This window comes from Excalfactoria chinensis, chromosome 1, assembly GCF_039878825.1.
Source record: "Excalfactoria chinensis isolate bCotChi1 chromosome 1, bCotChi1.hap2, whole genome shotgun sequence".
NCBI lineage: Eukaryota > Metazoa > Chordata > Aves > Galliformes > Phasianidae > Excalfactoria > Excalfactoria chinensis.
Genome location: NC_092825.1, coordinates 31,270,337 through 31,292,373, shown reverse-complemented (window position 1 = coordinate 31,292,373; position 22,037 = coordinate 31,270,337). Strand labels below are relative to the sequence as shown.

General features: G+C 37.0%; 1 protein-coding gene across 3 annotated transcripts in view; it reads right to left on the bottom strand.

The window, feature by feature from the left end:
- Window positions 1-22,037, bottom strand: part of MON2 (MON2 homolog, regulator of endosome-to-Golgi trafficking) — a 73,374-nt gene that overhangs the window by 5,691 nt on the left and 45,646 nt on the right. For 2 of the 3 annotated variants that reach the window (XM_072361521.1, XM_072361523.1), the window contains 11 exons: window positions 21,066-21,176; window positions 20,120-20,295; window positions 18,524-18,686; window positions 17,771-18,064; window positions 16,830-17,028; window positions 15,168-15,796; window positions 9,067-9,210; window positions 8,507-8,524; window positions 8,118-8,246; window positions 6,095-6,285; window positions 838-898 (listed from right to left, as the gene is read on the bottom strand). In XM_072361521.1, coding sequence (XP_072217622.1) covers window positions 838-898; window positions 6,095-6,285; window positions 8,118-8,246; window positions 8,507-8,524; window positions 9,067-9,210; window positions 15,168-15,796; window positions 16,830-17,028; window positions 17,771-18,064; window positions 18,524-18,686; window positions 20,120-20,295; window positions 21,066-21,176 — 2,115 coding nt within the window. The remainder of the gene's footprint in view (window positions 1-837; window positions 899-6,094; window positions 6,286-8,117; window positions 8,247-8,506; window positions 8,525-9,066; window positions 9,211-15,167; window positions 15,797-16,829; window positions 17,029-17,770; window positions 18,065-18,523; window positions 18,687-20,119; window positions 20,296-21,065; window positions 21,177-22,037) is intronic. The other variant, XM_072361522.1, reaches the window with a different exon arrangement.

The following is a 22,037-nucleotide window of genomic DNA, read 5'->3' as shown; positions in this document are numbered from 1 at the left end:
AAGCTAAAGGCAACAACCAAACTTAAATGTTTTCTGTCCTTGGTTTTGGTGCATTCAGTCGGGAATAAAGTGGGTTTAGATGTCTGTAAATTAATGCATTAGATTTCATAGTTCTGCTCACTGCAGATAGAACTGCTCTTGCTTTTTTCACCCAGTAATCTTCACATCTAACTAGAGAGAGTCCGACTGCACAGACATTGACATGTTTCTCTGCAACTTCCTTTCCACTGTACACCTAATCCCCAGTCTGCCACATCTCCTTTCGTCCTGAATTAGTCCACAGGACCAGTCCCTCTTCATTCCAACTATCATCTCCTCTCTTTTTTCTTTGGTGTTATCCAACCACGCGTGATTTTCCTTACAATTACAACGGTCTCTGCACCTCACAAATCATCATTTCACCATTTATGCACATTTTTATTTGTGCATTTGCACATCTACATTGTAAGAATGAACGCCACCTCTCAAAGAGAACATTCACTTCAGGCTCAGTCACCAGCTTCCTTTGGTTTACAATTACCTACATAATTGCTTGGCAATAACATAATAGGTAAGATAATGGATTAGAAGCAGAAAGACATTCTGCTTTTTCCACTCTATACTGGTTTGAACTCAAGTGGACAAGTTTTTGGCATGCAGCTTCCTACCCTTTGCAAAACCCTGAAGCAGTCAATCCAGCAGCCTCTGGATTTGTCTCCTTTTCAAATGGAAAGAAAAACATCTCAGAACAATAACGAGTAGTTAATTTCTCAAAACATCATTTCAAAACTAAACGCAACCTGTGAATGTCACTGTTGTGTGTTTGACAATATTATACATTTACTGCAGTCTCCTTACCTCGACATCAATACTCTCATTCTTCTGAAATTCTTGGATCGAGAGGTTATCAGGAGGTGCACTAAAAGTAAAGGGAATACATTAGACTTCTAACTTCACAAGATGTGTAAGGAGCAAAGTTTGGGGAAAATGCATTATATTTAAAGTTTCACATGCATGAAGTTGGTACAGTTATATAAACCACTGCATTAACAACAAGAATCAGAGGTAAAGAGCTGTAAAAAGTTTATGTAATTCCATTTGTTAAATCCTCTTTTTTTTCCCCCATCATTTTATGTTTTGTCTTTTTAAATAATATTTTAAGATCTTCAAATTGACGAGCAGCTTGAGAGTGTGACCATTTGAAAGGGATAGTTTGAAACATCTGAATTAAGATGGCGCCTGGTGCTTCAACTTGGTGTTGTTGTGTACGTTTCTATCTTATGATGGCCTTATATCAGATGGTGCCTTATTTGCTCTGGAGAAGTACACAGGATGGTCACTACTGAAAAGGCAGGAAAATAATATGGCCAATCTGCCACAGTCCCTGCCTGATTTACTGCAGCATGGGCAGATGCAAAGAAAACAGCGCTCTGGGCTGAACAAAGAGCCAAGCTGTTCAGTAAGCCGAGGAATTGGTGAAGTATGGCAGCAGCAAGCAGACCAGCATCCTCTGGCTCATTTCCAAACTCCCTCCTCAAAACTCCCAGGTTTTTCTCCACCCCCACGTCTCCCCAAGAAACAGCAGACACACACAGTGGGTAGTTCTGAGCCAGGCATGTGCTCACTAGAAAGGCAGCTGCCAGATATATGACCGTGGATCTGTGCCAGCCTTTCCCACATAGGGGTACTCATCCAGGCCTTTCTCCTCCATTCCACTCTGACTTTCAGGAATGGTTGGAGCCTTCTAAGCCTCATTCAAATGTGGTTTGTTTGCCTGACAGCTTTTTTTCTTCCCATTGTTCCTGTATGATGCTGACTGAGTCAAATAGATTTTTTACTAGGTAGGGATCTTCCTTTTCCCGTCTTTTGCATACTTAGCATGAGACACCTGGATCTGAATCTGCACATCCACAGCTAATTTCCAGTTTTGACAACTGTGACAGCATGTTCCTGTTTGAAAATAAAGATACTTTTCTGTCTCAAAGAGATTATATTGTATTTTTTTATTGGCTCATGTACTCAACTGTCAGCAAATTTGGTGCTACACGTCGAAGCAAAGAATAAAATATTAAGTAGTTGTTCATTCTATACATTCTCTAACATAAAAAAAGATAACAATGCAAACCCTCTAAATAGAAATATGAACAATTACAATACATACGTATGCAGGTCATACTGAATTACATGGAAAGTTTTCATTCTGACGCTTCCTTGTTTATGAATGACTGACTTTCTGAGCTGAGGTTTATTTTAAAGAGGTTTTATGACCTTTCTGCTCAGTCATCTATATCTGACCTACCATATATGTCACAGATGATGCTCTATTCTTGTTCATGCAGCAAATGACTCCCAGGTAAATAGATTTCTGTAAGATGCCTGAATGAAACATCTAAGGGCAAAAGCTTTGCTTGTTTGAAGCAATACAGCCAAACTGTATAGGAAGGGTCACAAGCCAGTGCAGATATAAGAGGCAGTATAACGCACACTGTAGCTCTGTGCAGGATTTTCCAGGTAAAGAGCTCCCAGCTGCAGCCCAGTGTCTAGGGAGGTCTTTAAAACCTAACAACAAAGAGCTAACAGCCACAGAGAGTCCTGCTGTGCACAGCGGCACTCTGCTCTGAAGCATCTTTTTGGAAAGTATTGATTTAATTCCCTCATGTAAGCACAGACTTCTGCTCTAGTAAATTATATATATGCATGTTTGTTGAATTTTATTTTATATAATGGCTTGACATGCTTCCGTGAAAGCCTCTGGGAGAGAAGAGTGATATTAAATAATAAACAGACCAGCCTCTTACTAGAAGACAATTTTGTATAAATTGAGTTATGTGAAATGTATTTTTAAATGTCATTTTGATTTATAATAAAAATCAAGGTTATCAAGGCTTCTCAGCTGTAGCTTGCTTAAAGAAACAAGAATAATGACAACAACAAAACCTAAAACAAAACCAACAAAGCCGAAGCTTTTTGTTTGGAAGCTGTTAGCAATTACTATTTCCTTTTCCATTTATCTGGGCTATTTTGGCTATATTTGAAATTTCTTGCACAAAGCTCCAAAGGCCATTTCTGCTGTCTTTGCACACTTCAAGCATCAGTGTGTATCTCATGTCATTCAGCTCCACAGCTAGTCTGCAAACCCATTCCTCCTTGAAAGAGCATGCAGAGGATGCTCACTATTTTAAACACAGAGGTTCAGAGATTTTTTTTTTAAGGGTTATTACCACAGTGACCCTTGCCAACACCAACTCAATTTCACTGGTAGAAATAGTATTAGGAGACCTACAGATGTAATTTCTAGGACCACATTGATTAGAAGAATTGTGAGTTAGGTCAGGAAAAATGTTTAAAATGTTTGTTAGAAATTCAGAACACCAGTGAAACTGAAATAACTTCTTATCTCTCTACTTCAGGAAAATTTCTGGTTCCTCAGCCCAGTAGAGACTTGGTCAATATACATACAAAAATGAACAAAGGTAGAAGGAAGAATCAGCCAAATCAGTTACATGGTATTTCTAATAGGGCTAGTAGTTCTTACTTAGAGGACAGTGAGGCCCTGGCACAGTCTGCCCAGAAAAGCTGTGGGTATCCCACCTCCGCAGGTGTTCGAGTCCAGGTTGGATGGGGTCACTTGAGCTGGTGGGTAGCAGCCCTCCCCATAATAGGGGGTTGGAACTGGCTGGGCTTTGAGGTTCCCCATCCAACTCAAGCTATTCTACGATTATGTGATTCTATAACTACAGTAAGGGATTTTCAAGGTTTACAGAGATGCAGACATTTCTTATTTTGAACCACCACCTCAGAAGTGGTAAATGAGCTCTGAAGAACAAGGTTTTGAGGAAGGAAGGAAGAAATTTACAGTTTTGAGTGTAGGAAAACAAACAAAATATCTATTGATAAAAATCCTGGAAGGAGTAATGATACTGGCCTTTGACAGCACAAGACCAGATAACCAGGAAGTGATCCTGCTGTTATCCACATGGTTCTGTGAACCACCAGCCTATTATCAATATCTTAAATTCTTTTGAACTTTAAAGCTTCTAAGTGAGAGCCAAAAAGTTTCATGCAACATCTGAGAAAAATTTCAATTCTGATTAAAATGCTGGTCCCTTGTACCCCTTTATATATACCTTTATATGTACCTTGTATAAAATCACAGAATACACTCTGGTCTCTTGAGAAAGTCATAGTTAAGAAAAGACAGAGAAATTTTTGGGCATCAGAAATATTCACAGAAGTAATGCCTCCTTTATCTCCAGAGAATATTCTCCCATGCATGACAGCTGGCAAAAGCTATTAATTAACTCCAACAGTTATTGTTTTTAGCAAGAAACATGTTAATATGGAACTAATATGGTTAGAACAGCTTTCAAGAAAAGCATAAATCACTTGTTGTTAAGAAAAAGAAATTACACATTTGACCAAAAAAAGGTCATGCAGATGACAACAGATAATACCCATCTACACTGAAGATCTCTGACAGTCTTACTTCCCTGGACTTACGAATGGTTAATAGCCAAAACTGAACCATGGCCAATCTGAATCAGTTAAAAACATGCAAAATTAATGTATTTCGTCTTTTCCACAGATATTTAGGAATAATTAATTTACAGCAAATAGTAAGAAGTTTCTTCAGGAATACATACAAGGGAGAACATATTATCCCGCACTAACCTGAAAAACCTTCATTATAATTTTCTAAACCTCACAGTGGTATTGATTATAGGGTACTAGCTGACTTGGACTGTTAGTATGGAAACTGGGATACTAACTGGAGCCAAAAACAAAACCAAAGAAGATACTACAAAGATTATTTTAATTTAAAGAACCAGTGAAGCAACAAAACAAACATTAGTGGTTACTTAAGTGTCTTTTCTACACTATTGATGATCTTTTTTTTATTTCCTGGTCTTTCTATCTAGTATTATTTCTTTCAAGTAAATTCAAAGACAAAGGAAAGGATTTTCATACAATTGTATTATAATCCTACTGGTGGAATTCCAAAGCCACTCATTATAAACATTTTTACTAACAGATATTCCTCTAAAACTGAGTTTCATTTTCATTGGTATCTCATTTTCATCTGTTTTGGGCAAGCTGGTATTTATTCATCACTTGTAAATACAGCTGTGTTTGGTTGCTGATTCCTGTGTGTTTGCATAGTATGCACATACAAATATACACAGAATATTAGTATTAGGTACAGAAGAACCCTGCTGGTTTTTATTAAAAAGAAAGACTAATTTATGACTGAAATCAACATAAAAAAATCAGGGAATTAATTTCTTCATATTCTACATTGCCCTTTAATCTAAAACACAATTAGATATACTCAGCTACTGCTGAAAGCTATTCATACACAGATGCTCACAAAAGATGAAAATTCTTTACCCCTTCTATGCAGTCTTCTACAATACCTAATCTTAACTCACCAGTAAGAGGTTCCCTTGATGTTAAACCTTTGATAATCTTTGCTACACTGAAATGCATTCTTACCCACTGTAAAGGGACAAACATAATTCTTTGACAATATTCTGGATACTTCCCAATTACACATTCTTCTTCTTCAACAAGCTTATAGGTCTAATCTCTATCATTTTCCTTTTCTGATTTTTCTCAACATGCCCAGAACTACAGTGTCACTCTTGAAAGATTAAGCATACACATCTCTTAGTCTGTCTGCTTCAACCTTTTCACAAAGTACGATAAATATTGCTAATTGTTTTCAACTTAACTGGAAAAAGAAAATAATGCTGCAGTTCTGATCAAACAACATATATCAGTAACTCTTCATCAGATCCCGATAATTGGGAGTCCATATGGAAAAAGGAAAGGCTATGCCTTGCATTCAGAGCTCAGCTGAGCTTTTTCTTGCTTTGACATTTCACTTCTTCAACGAACTCCTGTCTACTACTTACTGAAAGTATACTTTAAAACTTGATGAATTGGTTACCTCTTTTCTTTCATACATTAGAGTCATCCTCAGATATCAAATAACTAAGAATAAGGCTCTTTTTATTGAACTCTACTGGCACGCTGTTTGACTACATCAGTGAATAAATTACTTACAAATATTTTTGACTTAAAAAAAAAAAAAAAAGAAGGAAATCGTGTTTACCTTTTAGTGAATAAAAAGTCTTCAAACGTATTGGCCAACTCTGGCCACATGCTGTCAAATTTTCCAGAAGATGCATGCTGCCTTGCAACTGGTAGTCCAATAGAAAGTACTTTGAGAAGAGAGGAAACAGCGAGTTTCCAAGTGCTTTCAGAAGGACAGGAGTATTTCAGACTAAGTGGAATTCTCAGTGTCTGCAAAATGAAAGATCAAACTAAATGTATAGTTGTTCAGAGAAATCTAAGGGTAAGACAGATTTCTGCAGATCTCAGAAGACATTTAAATGGATGATAGTACACATCTCCACATTTTCTGTTGGCACTTGAGATGGTCTTTTAAAAATATAATGATAAAGACTATTTACCCTATACCAGCTGGCTAAAGAATGGGTCTGTTAGCAAGTACAAGGTCAGAACCCAGACTGACCCATTACCAATTACACTATGAATCTACTCATCACTAATTCTCTCTTTCTATATTACCACCAACCTTTCTATGAATCCTGACAAACAGGCTTACCTAACATCTAACAGGTTGCATAAGTGTATTCTGGAGTTTAGTTCTGTATCTAGAAAGTTCTCCCAAGTGCTTCCAAAGCTTAAAAAGAAAGAAAAAAAAAGCCATACTCAATTTAAACTTTTCCCAAAGCACAGAATTTGATCTATGCATGTGACCACTGCAAGATACCTGGTCGCCGTTGACAGTTAAACCACAGGAAGTTTAGAAGCAAAAAGAACTACTGAAATTCTGAAGAAAAAGGCTGCTAAACAACTCAAATGTAAAGCAGACAAAAACACAACAAATTTTGGATGGCTTCATTAGCTATAAAAGAAACTCACTAATATGTTTAAACTATGTTTTATGCACTACATGCACTTTATTTATCCCTTCTAGCATCGTCAGTCAACTGACTGAACAAACTAGGAGCTGATACTAAGTTATCTTGGATGTCTAATTCTTTATATTTCAAATACATATTAACTAAATTTGGGTATTATGTATATAACCCTGATACCTTCAGTAAAGTTTCTGATTTAAGGAAAACAAAGGAAGAACTCACTCTCAAGAGAGTTAATTGTAATAAATTTTGGCAATGAGTTTGTAATCAGAGCTCGGATCTAACACTAAACAGAATATTTTCTTCTGATGCTTTTGCTTATGGAAGTGAAGTCCAATTCTAATACAAACACAGGCTTCAGACAAATGAAAAATCATTTCAGAAGTGTTTTCATTTACTGAAGTAGAGCACATTGTTAACAACTGTGAATCTTTGGAAAAAAGCAGCATTTAATCAGTTTCACTTATCCATTTAAAACAGAAGTGAAAATCAACCCTAATAATTTTGAAATAGAAACATTTAGTTCATGACAAGTTCCAAATAATACCACGTAACTATTTTAAATACTTCAGGTGTCTCCAAATTTCTGTATAGGAACAACCCGCAGACAGCCGGGTCATTACAAACAAGCTTAGGTCTGATATATTATCCACAAGACATTTACTACTATTTCCATTATTTGCCAAACTGATTTGCTAAAAACAAGGTCAAACAATTCTGGGTTTGGCACTTTCATGTTGAAGGCACATCTGTGCACCCATAACATTTTATAGCTGTATCAATGACATGTAAAGCCATTAAAGACAGACCAAAATAATAACTAGAGCACGCCTCCACAAAAACGTGTGTGCCAGTTTTGTCTTCAGCCTTCCATTGTATTTACTAGGAGGACTGCTTTTCAGACTCAGGTACATAATACTTTCAAAGATTACTGTTTTCTGGCCTAACACATTTCTTGATTTTTGTCTTAACACTGAATTACTGATTATTATATCATGCAAATAAAGAACAATGCATACACCTTAAGCAGTGGTGACTGCAGCATCACAAGAAATGACCTACTGCTCATCTTTAGAGACAACCAGCTGTATCCTCTACCGAAGCTTTAAGCTCCCCAGAAACCGTTTACCAACACTATCTCAAAATAAAACTCCATTAATTCAGAGCATGAGCTGGACAATCCTTTACCTTAATAATGTTCTGAAGAACTTTCTCATTTACAACAGCTTTATGGCAAGCTGTTTTTTGGTATAAGTCCACAACCACTTCCAACGATCTCTCAGCAAATGGTACATAATTCAATGCTACCCATTCCGCCTAGGAAAAAGACCATAAATTACTGAACCGTAAGTGAAAAAGTATTAGTTAAGGAGCAGAAACTGAATGCTTTGCATTGAACTCTCAGTTTAATGCATGCAGGTTTTGGTAAGAATACGGTCCAAGCAACAAAACTGCAAATACAATGTGGTCTATGAAAATGTACTCTACATTGAAGTAAAGTACATTTAAATAGGAGAATTGTTGCAATCTAGGCAAGACAACTACATTAGGACAATCCGTAAGGAAATTTAACTCACCGGTGCAAATAGTTGTATCTAGTGTGATTCCATTGTGTTGCAGGACAAATAGAATAAGAAGAATTAATACATACATAACAGTTACCTCTTAGATTACACTGAATCAGATGCTCATGCTTAGTGAACAGCGGAGTACACAGATTTTAAAAATATATCTATTATTGAGCATGTCCTATTTCTCTACAGCACATGCAGTGCAAAAATTTGCAGCTTGAAGGAATTTTTCCATTCAGAAGTATGGTGTTTTTTATTTAATTCAGTGTCAAATATAGGAGCAGATATTTTAGATGAATTCACTGAACAAATTCAGACATATTCATTATGTCTGGTGTCCAGAGAAGAATTTTTTGACATGGAGAAATACAAAATACATGAAGAAAAACAAACAGAATTCAAAGGTAGCAGAAGAAAAGCATGTAAAAACACTAATAAATTAACTTATTACACAACATGCACAGCAAAGTTTTTACAGATAGAGTAAATGCATCCTGCTAAAGAACACCTGAAGCTGAATTGTGTTTATCAGCCAAATGAAAAGGGTAAGATTTGTAATAAATTACCTGATTATACTTTGCGTTTGCAATGTGCTTTGTTTCCAGTTGTCCATACTGTGGAGGCTTGCATGAAAATTCCACAAAGGCCAACAGCTGGTCAAAGATTGCAGGATACATTATCTGCATATTTTCTGAGCCCACACATATAGCCTATACGAAAAGGAAAAACAAAAGCTTGTTATTTATCTTGAGCTTCAGCACATAAAATTATGCCTCAGTACAACGAGCTCCTACAGAAAAATACCCATGTCTGTCTCTTTGCTATATTGGCTTATCACACAGTCTACTATTCTTTAGCTCACAGATGATTTTGCTACAGCACCATAATGCTAAAGCAGTAACGATATTATCAATATTGATTAACACTTATCAATATCATTTAATAAATACGCAGAATGACTATTACAGTACCATGCAGGAACTGGACTACACAAGAGTTAATACTGAATAAAAGACAAAGTATAATTCTAACAGCTTAAGAATAGCAAGCTTTGTTATTTTATTAAAATGATAAGAATACTTGGCAATATATATGTTGATAAATAAAGCTATCTCATTTTGCCTAATAAAAAGTATCTTTTCTTTACAAACTTTGCTTTGATATGACATTTTTGTGGGTCATATAATTCTTGACTGTTGATTCCAGCCACATCTTCTAAAAGGTCTACTTTAAGGAGCATTTAAATCTCAGAAGTAATTCATACAAAGTTTCCATAAGTAGTTAAATTATGTCTCACAGAAAGAAACATAAATAAAATCAGAATGATATCATTTTGGCATAGCTGAAACACATAGTCTTGTGTCAAAACTGGAAACACTTAAGAAGGGTGTCCTTAGAAGATGTCAGTGAAATATCATGTTGTCACAGCATAATGATTTCCTGTTGCAATATAAATCCCAAGGAAAAGTCAGAGCATCTATTTAAGCCAGATAGAAAATTTCTATGAAGCTATTCCAATTATCTTCTGTCATTTTAAGTCTTGCTCTTCCTCTCCATGTCCCTCCTCCCAAAGATTCAAGAAACATTTACCTACTGCTCCACAAAAGAGCTTTGATCTTGTACTGTCATTTTTCTCTGGGGAGGAATCAAATTCTCTTTCCACTAACTAAAGACCATTCACGACAAGTTGTGGCCAAAACTAATTCAAGGCACCAACAGTTCAGAAGCTGTGATTACAGTCTCCATGCTGGGGCTGTGTCATGAGATATGACATTCAAGGAGCTAGTGAATATCTCCAGTCCTCAGCTGAGGGGGAATAAGCCAACAGAGCCTGTAGGCATCAGCATCTCCAGATCACCCTAAGGCCTAGGGCACCTTCATGCAGCACTGCACCAGAGCACTCCATAAATGGCCTTTCCCTTTTCCTTGGCTTCCTGCAACTGAAAACACATGCCCTAATACCCCAAAATCTTAACCAACATTATGAATATAGTGAAATACTGCTCCTTCTAAAAAGCTATACTACTCTGCTGTTTGAGTCTAAGATTGTGCTGACCTCAGAAAAAAGGTGGTTTGATGCTAGATACTCCCCTGTGTTGCATAACAGTTTAAGTGCTGATCTGACGTACTTGACACACATTAGAACAGTTTCAGCTGACGTGCTGCTGCACCAGAGTCCTTCACTAAATTTAATATTTAATGTTAATACAAGATTGTATACGTAAGAAATTATTTTGCATAACACTACTTGGATTAGAAAGGGAAAAAGAACATCCACAAATCCGTATATATGTCTCCCACACAAGTAATTTCTGCACACATCTTCAATATTGTCACTACTGCCAGAAGACCAACTTAACATCTACAATGACAAAAGTAACTCTGCTATTCCTTCTAGCTTGCTAGATTTTTATTATTGATATTATTGATCTTATTACTCATCTAGGATCCACGCTCTTTAAGATGCCACTTTTTCTTGTCCTGGTGAACAAAAGCAATAACTACTATTTATTTCAAGTTTATGCATCAGTAGGTTCTTATTCTTCGTATTTTATGAAACTTTTGTAAACATTTTATTTTACAAATAGAAGCATTTTCTATCCAGTCTATTGATGATTTTTTCAGCTCTTAATATTATCTGATATTATAAAAATAAGAAGCTAGTAGGTCATCATTGTATACTGAAAAGTCACCTAACTAGAACTGATTTTCAAATAAATTTATATTTCTGACTGACAGCACAGAGCTTTTATCTAAGCAGTTGAAAAATGCAAAAACAGCACAGCAAGCATGGAACCAAGGATGCTGAAAGTATCTTTAAGAGGTGCTTATAAAATAGAGTAATATTTACTGCATTGAGTGCACTTGTTTACATCCTTAAGTAAAGAGAGAGATAAATAAAAAAGTAATGGTCGGGCACCAACAGAGCACACAAGCCCTAAAACAAAACACTTGGCTGATTGCTGTTTCCTGTAAAAATTGATACGGTACTTTACTTTTAGAAGTTTATGCTTTAAAACATCCTAGTACAAGCCTTCAAATTTTTGAATAGCTCAAATGTATCAAACACCTCCCAGCACAACTATTGTCATGGAATCGTTATTTTTACAGCTCTCAGTCTGTACTAACTTGGTTGTAAATATAAACACAGCCTTAGGCACCACACCCACAGCTCAAGAGGTTTACATTCATGCTGCCTACAGAGGCAGCATTCACAGTAATTTGATAATAACCAGGAATGTATCCGTGTTCTTCTGCCTGATGAGGCAGCTGGCTCACCGCAGAGCTCACCAGAGAGAATATAGGCAGGCAGTGAGAACAAGCAGAGAATTTAGGCTTGAGTACAAATTTTAGCTGAGCTAACATGGTGAAGCAGGCACTCAGACTACAGCAATGAACGATCAGAAAACAAGTTATAACAATTAATAAAAAGAAAAGGAGCAAAGGATCTAAAATAGACTCAACATATGGAAGTCTGAAACAGGAACTAAGCTCGCCTTCCATTCCCGTTTTTGTGTATTATAACGCCCTTTGTTAGTCCAATCACATAATAACATCTCTGTTATTATCTCTTAGGGACTCAGCTTTTAAAAAGTACTTTTTTCACGCTATTCCAACTGCAAAGTTGTTCCAGAGATTTTTACAAAATCTTAACTGACCTAAATCCTCCTGTATCAACAAAGAACAAGACTTACTTACTCTGAATCCAAATTCAGGAGAGATTTTGTTTAAAAGAAGGTAGCAAATATTAACTTACACTTCTTTAACTACCACACTGTGAGCACTCCTGAGTATTAATTCATTTATACACAGGAAAAAGATACCGTGGCATCCAGCAAGACTCTTGCACAGATGGCCTTTACTGCACCTCCGCACTGGCAGACTGCCTTGTTGTGTCAATTCCACCACGTTACACAGCTGAGAGAGAAGATCATGAGACTTCACAGAATTTATCCACCTCCAAATATATTTTAAGCTAAATTTTAAGGACTGTAGTGCTGTTCTGTCAGCAATGTAACTATAGATGGGATGGGGTTTACTGCATGATATTAGAGTGCCTAAGGCTTCCTATTACAGTCCTTATTTTCAAACGCTTGTAACTGCTATGCCACCATGTCTTAGTTTGATTTGGGGATGTGGGCTAGAAAAAAAGATTTGCTATTAAAAACTGTATGGGAGATTGGTAATCACAGCCTGAACCTCTGATTAATCAGCTGAGGCAAGTGTGGGGTCAGCTGTGGGAGCACAGGTGAGAGTGATGTAGCTGTGGTCCCGTAAGGGGTGGAGCTCGACTCCATCCCCTCTGAGACCTCATTTAAGGGCTGACTCCCACTGAGGCAGCATCTCTTGGAGATCGCTCTCCAGTGAGGACTGCCCCAGCTTCTTCAGCCAAGGCACCACCACTGGTGAGTTTTCCTTTACTTATTCCTTCTGTACATTTGTTACCATCTGTATATTAACAACCAATACAAAAACTCACGTTAAAAATGCTGGAAACTTTCTCTGGGAAGTTCTGGAAAGTTTTGTAGCTAAGAACTTCTGGATAAAGGAGATCAACAAAGAAACAAGAAAATCTGAGAAATGGAGGAATGTATCACAGAATCATAAAATTACTCAGGTTAGAAAAGACCTCAGAGATTATCAAGTCCAACCACAGCCTAACCATAGTACCCTAACTCTAACAACCCTCTGCTAAATCATATCTCTGAGCACCACATCCAAACGACTCTTAAACACATCCAGGGACGGTGACTCAACCACCTCCCTGGAGAGCCTATTCCAGTGCTTAACTACCCTTTCTGTAAAGCGTTTCCTGATATCCAACCCAAACTTACCTTGGCGCAACTTGAGGCTATTTCCCCTTGTCCTGTCACCAGTGAAGAGACCAGTCCCACTCTCACTGTAATCACCTTTCAGATAATGGAAGAGAGCAATAAGGTCTCCCCTCAGCCTCCTTTTCCCCAGACTAAACAGCCCCAGCTCCCTCAGCCTCTCCTCATAGGGCTGATTTTCCAAGCCCTTCACAAGCCTCGCTGCCCTTCTCTGGACCTGCTCCAGTACCTCCATGTCCTTTTTGTACTGAGGTGCCCAAAACTGATCGCAGTACTCGAGGTGAGGCCTCACCAATGCCAAGTACAGGGGCAGGATGACTTCCCTAGTCCTGTTCACCACACCATTCTTGATACAAGCCAAGATGCCATTGGCCTTCTTGGCCACCTGGGCACACTGCTGGCTCATACTCAGCCAACTGTCCATCAGCACACCAAGGTCCCTTTCAATCAGGCAGCTTTCCAGCCACACTTCACCAAGCCTGTAGGGTTGCCTGGGGTTGTTGTGACCAAAATGCAAGACTCGACATTTAGCTCTATTGAAACTCATGCCATTAACCTCGGCCTATCGATATGGAGTGACTGAATGGGGAAAACAAGACAGAAATTATGAAAGAAGTGAGAAAACAGACGACTTCAGCAGATCTGAGCTGCTGAATTGGACAGGTGAAAAAAGGGTAAGCCTGCCTGACAACTGATCACTAGGGTGATAATTTAACAGTTACAACTGGTCTTCATGTTATTTATATCATCCCACACAACACCGAGATTTGTCACCAACTTGTATTCTTAAAATGCAGACTGGAATATTTTAAAATCCAAACCCTAAATGTACAACTGCAAGATAATGATTTTGCCCTGCTTGTGGTGATTAAATCAGTAGGAGATAAACCAATCTAGGTTAAGCTAAAAACAAAGTACCAAACAACTGCTTATTAAGTAGGCACCTTACATTCTATGAGCTGAATGAGACAGGACCTTGTCTGAGGATTTAAAAAAAGGTATGTCCACACAGTTAGGTAGTCATAACATGAAAGCCTGAAGGGAGCAAAGTCAGGTCACACGGACAGTTTTAATTCTAGTATTTCCCAACCAATATGGTTTTTCTTCTTAAAGCAGCACCTAATCTAAATACATTCTCTCATTCAGTCTCAACTCTGCTTCATCTGCATACATATGCTTTCTGAGTTAATCATTCCTGGACAATGTTTTAGAACCTCAGCATACTTTTTTGCTGTTTTACTACCCTGCAAAAGACCACACTAATTTGCTATTTACAAATTTGTTTGCATCAGGGATTCTTTTTGAGGATGAATTTGACAGTACAAGCTTGTTATGCAAAGATGCAGCATTATTCTTAAACAGTGGGTTAGTAAGAGGTAAGAAGGTAGCCTGCTTGAGTCACTTCCAGATACTATGTTTCGCCTGAACTCAAAGATCTCATGATCATATATCATAGACTTAGTTTATAGCAGTACTAGGGCAACAGAAGGAATACCATTTGGAAGATTGTTTCTCCGGTTCCATGCACAGACCCTCAGAACAGTACAATACTTAAATATTAGATAGACGAGAAAATGACTATGAAAACACCACCACACTTAAGGTACTTCTGCAATCTAGCAAAAATGCATTTCATGAACTTTCATTCCCTTCAATGCAGAACACCTGGATTGCAACAGGACTGGAATCTGATTGTTCTGAGACAGTGCACTGGGCAATTATAAGTAAAACAATTAAGTTTAAGTCTGGTGACTTAAACTCAATCACTAAAGCTCCAAGAATAACTGAGACAGTGTCATTTCCTTTTCACTAAACATTTGAAGTCCCATTATTACCTTTTGTAAAACATCTAAAGCTGTAAGCACTGCTTCTTGTAAACTTGTCAGAACTGCTTCAGTGTAAGATGGAAGGATGAAAGGGGAAGCATCAGAACTGATTGGAACTGAAACCGCACCATGCAAAATGATACCCAGCTTTTGGAGATCATCCATGCTGAAACCAGTTTTGATGTGTTGGTAAAGAGCTGGGAATATCTGAATTAAAGCTGTGAGAAAAGGCTGGCTGGGAATGAAAGTCAATTTATCACAAGTAATTGGAGGCTTTGTACTTTCTGAACCGATCCTGTACCAGCTGTTCCAAGCTGCCCACCAAAGATTCAGATCTTCAATCTCATCTGTTACTACAGGTAGTTCAGCTCCATTGTATCTTCCCATTCTTTCTCCTATGGAGTCAGTTCTCATGAATGATCTCCCAAGACTAGTGGCAGTTGTTGCTCCTACCACCACAGGTACAGAAACATTAATAGCAGGTGGTGTGTCAGGCTTCTCTGAGTCTCGAACTGGAGAAACTATTTGTAAGATTTCCTGGAAGCTTTTCAGAGCAGCCAAGGAAACTTCATTATTTTTGCTGAGTGCTGCTGATTGAATGTGATCAAGAAGAACATCCCAGGCCTGGGAGAAGTCTCCTGTTAAAGAAAGAATATTAAATATATATATATATCAGCTTGGTACTAGCTTGCTATTTACCTGCCCAGTCACTGATCTCTGAAAGGCTGTTTATGTACTGGTTTCTGTAACACAGAGAGATTTTCACAAGGTCACCTGATGGCTTCTCAGTGCCTTTTAAAATACACCAGTTCAACTGTAGCCAAAAGAAAATGAATGCAAAAGACAAACACAGAAATATAAAGAATAAAATATGAAATTGAATCCACGCGTGTTTGTTGTTCAATTGTATGCAGTAATATTTCACAGTAGCTTGGTAAATGATCTCATGCTTAATTTCTATAGAGAGAAAAGAAACAGGAAAGCCTGAGAAAAACGAAGAGGATGAAAAACGGTACCAAGGAACCATAGAAGTGAAATGGAAGGTTTTAAAAAAAGAGAAAGAAGATTTTAAAGAATTAGAAGAAAAGATGGATCCCTTCAGTTAGGTACAATTAGAAAAAACAGTAAAGTAACTCAAAATTACATCTCTGTTCTAGACAATAGTTGGAGAATGGAAAGATGGTAGAGTGAGTGGAGAAAAACAATCACTTGAAACAGCAGGTATTCCCAACATCTTTTGAGTCCCATCTTTTTGTTAAAACATCCCCTCTTCTTTAGTCCATAAGCTTCACTGATTTTATGAGTTCTTTTTACTTTGTAAGAGCACTGATAAACCTGACACATGGAAGCTATGAAAAAGTTCTAGGTTGGCACTTTGCAATTTTAATAAGACAGGAGGAAAAGCGTGTTCCGAGAACCAGAAGAACACAAAAATTATTACCATCAGGTGACTAAAGTAAAAGTTATTTGGCACTCAGAATTGTGACTATTGAAATTCAGTCTCAAGTACCATGGCATGGAAGATGAAATTGGTACTTAAAATTTTTGGCTGTAAAGAATTAAAAACTCTCATTTTCATCACATTTGAGGTGAGACACAACATCACACACCTGTAGGCAAACGTCAGGATTTTTACTCAACTCCTTCAGTAACTTTAAATCCGTTTCTTACCTAAAGGCTGCAGTAAGTATCTCCGGGTATTAAATATTCTTGCAACTCCAGCCAGTGTTAATACCCATGTTTCAGCCCACTGTTTCTCAGCTGTATCCCTTGAATGATGGATGAGGATGTTGCCTCCTCCCGATTCAATCTTCTCTTTGTCAGCTGTTGTAGAAGATTCTCGAACCCTGTCTAGCAGGTGAAATAAAACCTGCAACATTCAGAAAAAGAGAAAAGAACACAACTTTTAAAATACATTGTACTCATGGTATGACTGAAAAAAAAAAAAAAAAAAAGCTTTCTGTTATTCTATACGTAACTGTGTCACCTTGAGAATTTCCTTATTTAAAAGTATGTGAGCAAAAGTTAAGAATAAGAATCAGCCTACTGATGCTCACTTAAGAAGGGTCATAAACAGCACGATCAGAGCCACTGAGAATAGTGCCAGTTTGGGTCTTGAGGTCTCAGATACCTCACACAGTACAGCTGTCAACAGACTCCACAACTCCCTGATTTTTCCTCAAGGCATAGACAATATGACTATGATTTTAGGATTAGGGCATCTGACTGACCCTTTTAGAACAAAGAGCCAAACAGAGGGCAAAGCAAAGCTCACTCTTCTATCAGACCAATTCAGTCACACGACCCTCAAATGTCACCATATTTTTGCAAAACAGGAGGAATCGCTCGCCTGTGCAGGAAGGGAATAGCCCTTTTGCACAACTACTGAGTAAGAAAGAAAATACCAAGATGCAAAAATTGCATTTCATAAAAGGCTTTAAGGGCAAGGGAAAAGAAAATTAAACAAATAATAAAATAAGGTCAGACTTGTACCGCCGTATGTTATCTTTCACAGAATCTTATTAGACTAGCTAAGCAATATTTAAAATACCATGCAAATGTGAACATGAATGAAATCTTAAAATCCTCCAGTATAAGCTCGCATGTCATACCTTCCATATCACTGTGTGCCATGTTGAATGCTGCAACAAAGTTCCATGGGCACCAATGGTGGAAAACAATGTCTGCCCAGCACTCTTTCTAACTGCAGGTCGGGGATCCACACAGAGCTCTCCAAGTTTGGCATACAGACATAACCAAAGACAGTCAAACGGTGGTGCAGGATGAAAAGGCCTATTCAGAACCACTCCCTTTTCTTCCGCCTGCTTCTGCAACACGGCTTCTTCTTTGTTAAGTTCCTTTTCAATTATTTCACCTCTTTGGAAAAAATAATCTGAAATATTCCACTAGAAAATAAATAAAATATTATATTGCATAATAAAATATTACAACATTCGTAATGATCACAAAATAAAACATTTCTCATTTTCACATTTAAGGGTACTTCACAAAGGTGCCCTTAGTAATGCAAGATCAGCACATAAATGCTACAAAGTGCAGACATTTGTTTCTTTTAAGTCTTAGCTGATAGGCTACAGTTGCATATTGCAAACTAGAAAGGGAAACAATGTATTAAAACTCAGAAACTGGTGAAAATGCTTAATATCCAATTCTGTTTGTTTTACGTGGAGTTTAAAATAGATTAAAGCTCATTCTATTTACATATGATTCCAAATGACAGCATGAGACACCAGTAAGAAATAAAAGAATAGGCTGTGGCTTTTCCTTGTAGAACGGACTACAAATAATTTCCATTAACTAAAAAAGTCCGAAGCAGCATCACTGTAGGTTAGCATGAAACTCACCAACAATCCAATTGAAGTTAAGCTAATATTTAGCTCTTGATTGTGAAGACCAAAGCTTCCTGCAACTTCAACAACTATCTGTAGACAAGTACATGGCATTGTTGGAAGGAAGTCGGTCACAACCAACTGTAGACACTGGAATGCAGTCCGTATTAAGGACTCTCTTAAAAAAAGAAACCACAAAATAAAAACAAAACACACTCACACTCTAATTTCAAACTTCCTCAGGAACAAAGAAACTTTCTGAATAAAATACATCAGGAGATAGTACTATTAAACTACATATATTGGTATTTATGATTTTTTAAATGGATTGAGATTTGAAATGGATGGCATTTGTTTTTTCGTGTTTTAAATAGATGCTTTTGGAAATGCAACATTTAGTTGAAGCTTCAACTTAAAGTATGCAGAACAGATGGGTGGGTAAGATGTATTTTATTTAGTAAGAAAAATGCACACAATGCACCTTTCAATACTATATATTGTGTTAGACAAAATCTGTTGAAAATATCTGCTGTTAAAAACATATTTAATAAATATTTAGCCTTCAGAATTAAATTACAAATATGAACATAAAATAAAAATGTAGTATGGAAAACATTTGTGAGGAGTCCTCTGAGCAGGAAGGTTATCCAGAACCAAAATCTTGTTTTGTGAGAGACAAAATGAAGGAATCAAAAAGAGAGCAGTGCAGTGTAGATAATGCAAAACAGGGAAGACACTACTGCAGCTGCATTTAAATTTAGCTATAGGGCTTTTTAAATGTTTAATATTAAACACAAAAAAGAAAAATCCAAACGCTTGTAACACAAAAACAGAGTGTCCTTCAGAATACATATTCCAGGAAAAAAACCCAAAAGAATGTAGATATGCCAGCTACTTATTTCAGAATCTCAATTAAAAACACCATTTTTTTTCCCCTATTAATTCAAAAGGAATATCACAGGTGGGCCATTTGTCCTGTATCATAACAGCCAGCACAAGATGGAAGCCAAAGAAATGCACACAAACTTGTGCATGGACAATAGTAGTGCAACTACTAACTCCGTGTAATAAGATGCGTTCTTCAAATTGATACCTATCCTATCATGTAGGTATTTATTCTTGCTTATACGTATGGAAGAACTGTTCTCACGCTACTTTCCTCTATGTTAATTACACAGTTCTATAAATTGAAACACACACAAAACTGGAGTACTTCCCTCTCCACCAAAAAAATTCCACAAGTATGCACTCTTCAAGGACTCTCGAGGAAAAGGAAAGGAAGCGGGAAATGAAAGCACGGTTATGCAGCTCATTTTGAAGAGCTGCACTGATGGGCAAGTAATCTCTTTTTCTGTATTCAAATGCAAAGCCATTGCATTATCTCGTGTTTGGAGAAAGGTTTCAAAGTCCTTCATGCAAGCGGCAACAGGATAACAGTAAAATAGAAGTGTTCTAAAGGAAGAATTACCAGAATTACCAAAACTGCTGAGTAAAACTGTTAATAAGAGCATGAATTACAGTAAAGTGGTTATTAAAGTATGAAAATAAAAGCAGAACTCTTTCTACCGTTGTCACCTTACGTGATCTAAATATTTCATTTTGATCACTTACCCCTGATCACTTCGTATTGCCCCCATGACTCCAAGGACTAATGGCCAACCAGGTCCTAAGCTGTCACCCTGACTCTGTAAAATCTGTAGCACACACTCCAACTGCTTGATCCTGATGTCAGGATGACTAATGTTTGACAGCTCCTTGAGTGGATTCAGTAAAAGTAGCTGCAGTCTCTAAAAGTAAACAGGAAATTTTAGCATCCTTAATATGCTTCAACTGATTCATTATTATTTTTACATAAAATAAGTGAAACCATATAGTACCAATCTAAGATTCCTAAGAAGTTTTTAGAGCGATCCAAATTGCTGGGATTCAGTGTCAGACAGGCCCTTCTAAAAAATACTCTTTATATAAAAAGTATCTCAGCAGGAAATCTGCATTTCCTTTTCTTTTTTCTCCAGGTTCCTAAAGCATGTCCCTACTACAGCATGCTGTCATACTTGCATAAAAACTATCATGTAACTTTACACTCATCCAAGAGACCTTAAAAATACTGTTCACTGAACCCCAGTAAAAACAGTAGAATATTTTGCTAATAATTGATTGAACACTTGTGATTTAGAAGGTTAGGCCATTTATTTTTCATATGACACTACATCATATATTTACATATAAACATATAAAGCATTCTGGAATTATTTTGCACTCATGAGGGGTGATTCACAATTTGTTCTAACAAACAAACATAATATTCAAGCCTTGGTACTCTCTATCATGCATTTGAAAAAAGGAGAGGGTAGCTCATTAGAATGCACAAGGTGATTTTCAATAGTTACAACTGAATGTTACAGCTGTAGGCTTTATAAACTCAATGGTAAAATTGCTTTATGAATGCCTCCTATTCAGTGAACTGTAAAAAACTTCCTCTAGGGAAGATTCTGATTTCATGTTCATAATAAGTCTCAGAAAAGGAGGAAAGCAGCTTTTCATAAACTTACTTTACCTGATTCTGTGATAATGGAGGATCGTGGCTGAATGTCAGTCCAGCTTTAATAAGAGAGGTTAAAGCTTCTGCTCCCCATTCTCTCATTCTGGAGTTGGGATGCTGACAAACCTGAAAGCATAGCAGTGTTCTGTTTGAAGGCACTTTTATTTAACCAAGATTTAAGTATATGTAATATATAAAAATTGGACATCTAAAACTGTAGTGGATATTTAGATACAAGATTCTAGTAAACTATTAATTTTAGAACAATACAACAAATCTCTAAATGTTAAAATCAGGTTTAATACTAAAAAGAAATAAAAATTATTATCTTTTGGACAGACATACCTTCTGAATAAGGAAGCAACAGGAAGCAAGGAAAGACACAGAAGGAAACAAATTGAAAATCACAATAATTCAAGTCAAAACATTCTCCAAAAATCAATATTCTGACTGCTATTTCAGATATTCATAGATTGAAAAGTACCAAACAGGTCTTCAATGACTGTCTGAAACTCTTGGGTTTAACTCAACCTTGAGCTACTATAAAATTCTAAATTTCATTTTTCACACACAGCCTAACATACATAATCAAGTAAGGAAGCATGACATTGACCAAAACAATATGTGTCTGCTCTTCTATGGTCTCGAACACAAAAGGTAACTATATAAAGAATGCAAAATAAGGCTAAACATTACTATTTCAAAAATATGACAAAATGAGAGTGATCATTCTTTCCCTCTTAAGTTTCGAATGCCTTTCTTTCTCTTTGTCTCCCAGCTACCTGAGCCCAGTTGCTTTTCTAATTGCTCTTTTTTAGAAGTTGTTAAAAACACTATGCACATCTAGATACACAGTAATTCTATCTGTAATCCTGTATTTACAGTCTCAATGACCTCCAAACAATTAATTCCATCCACACTTCCTGCCTGAGCTTAGGAAGCATAAGAATCTTTCAAAATCCAAGGCAAGACCATAAGGAAGGAAGA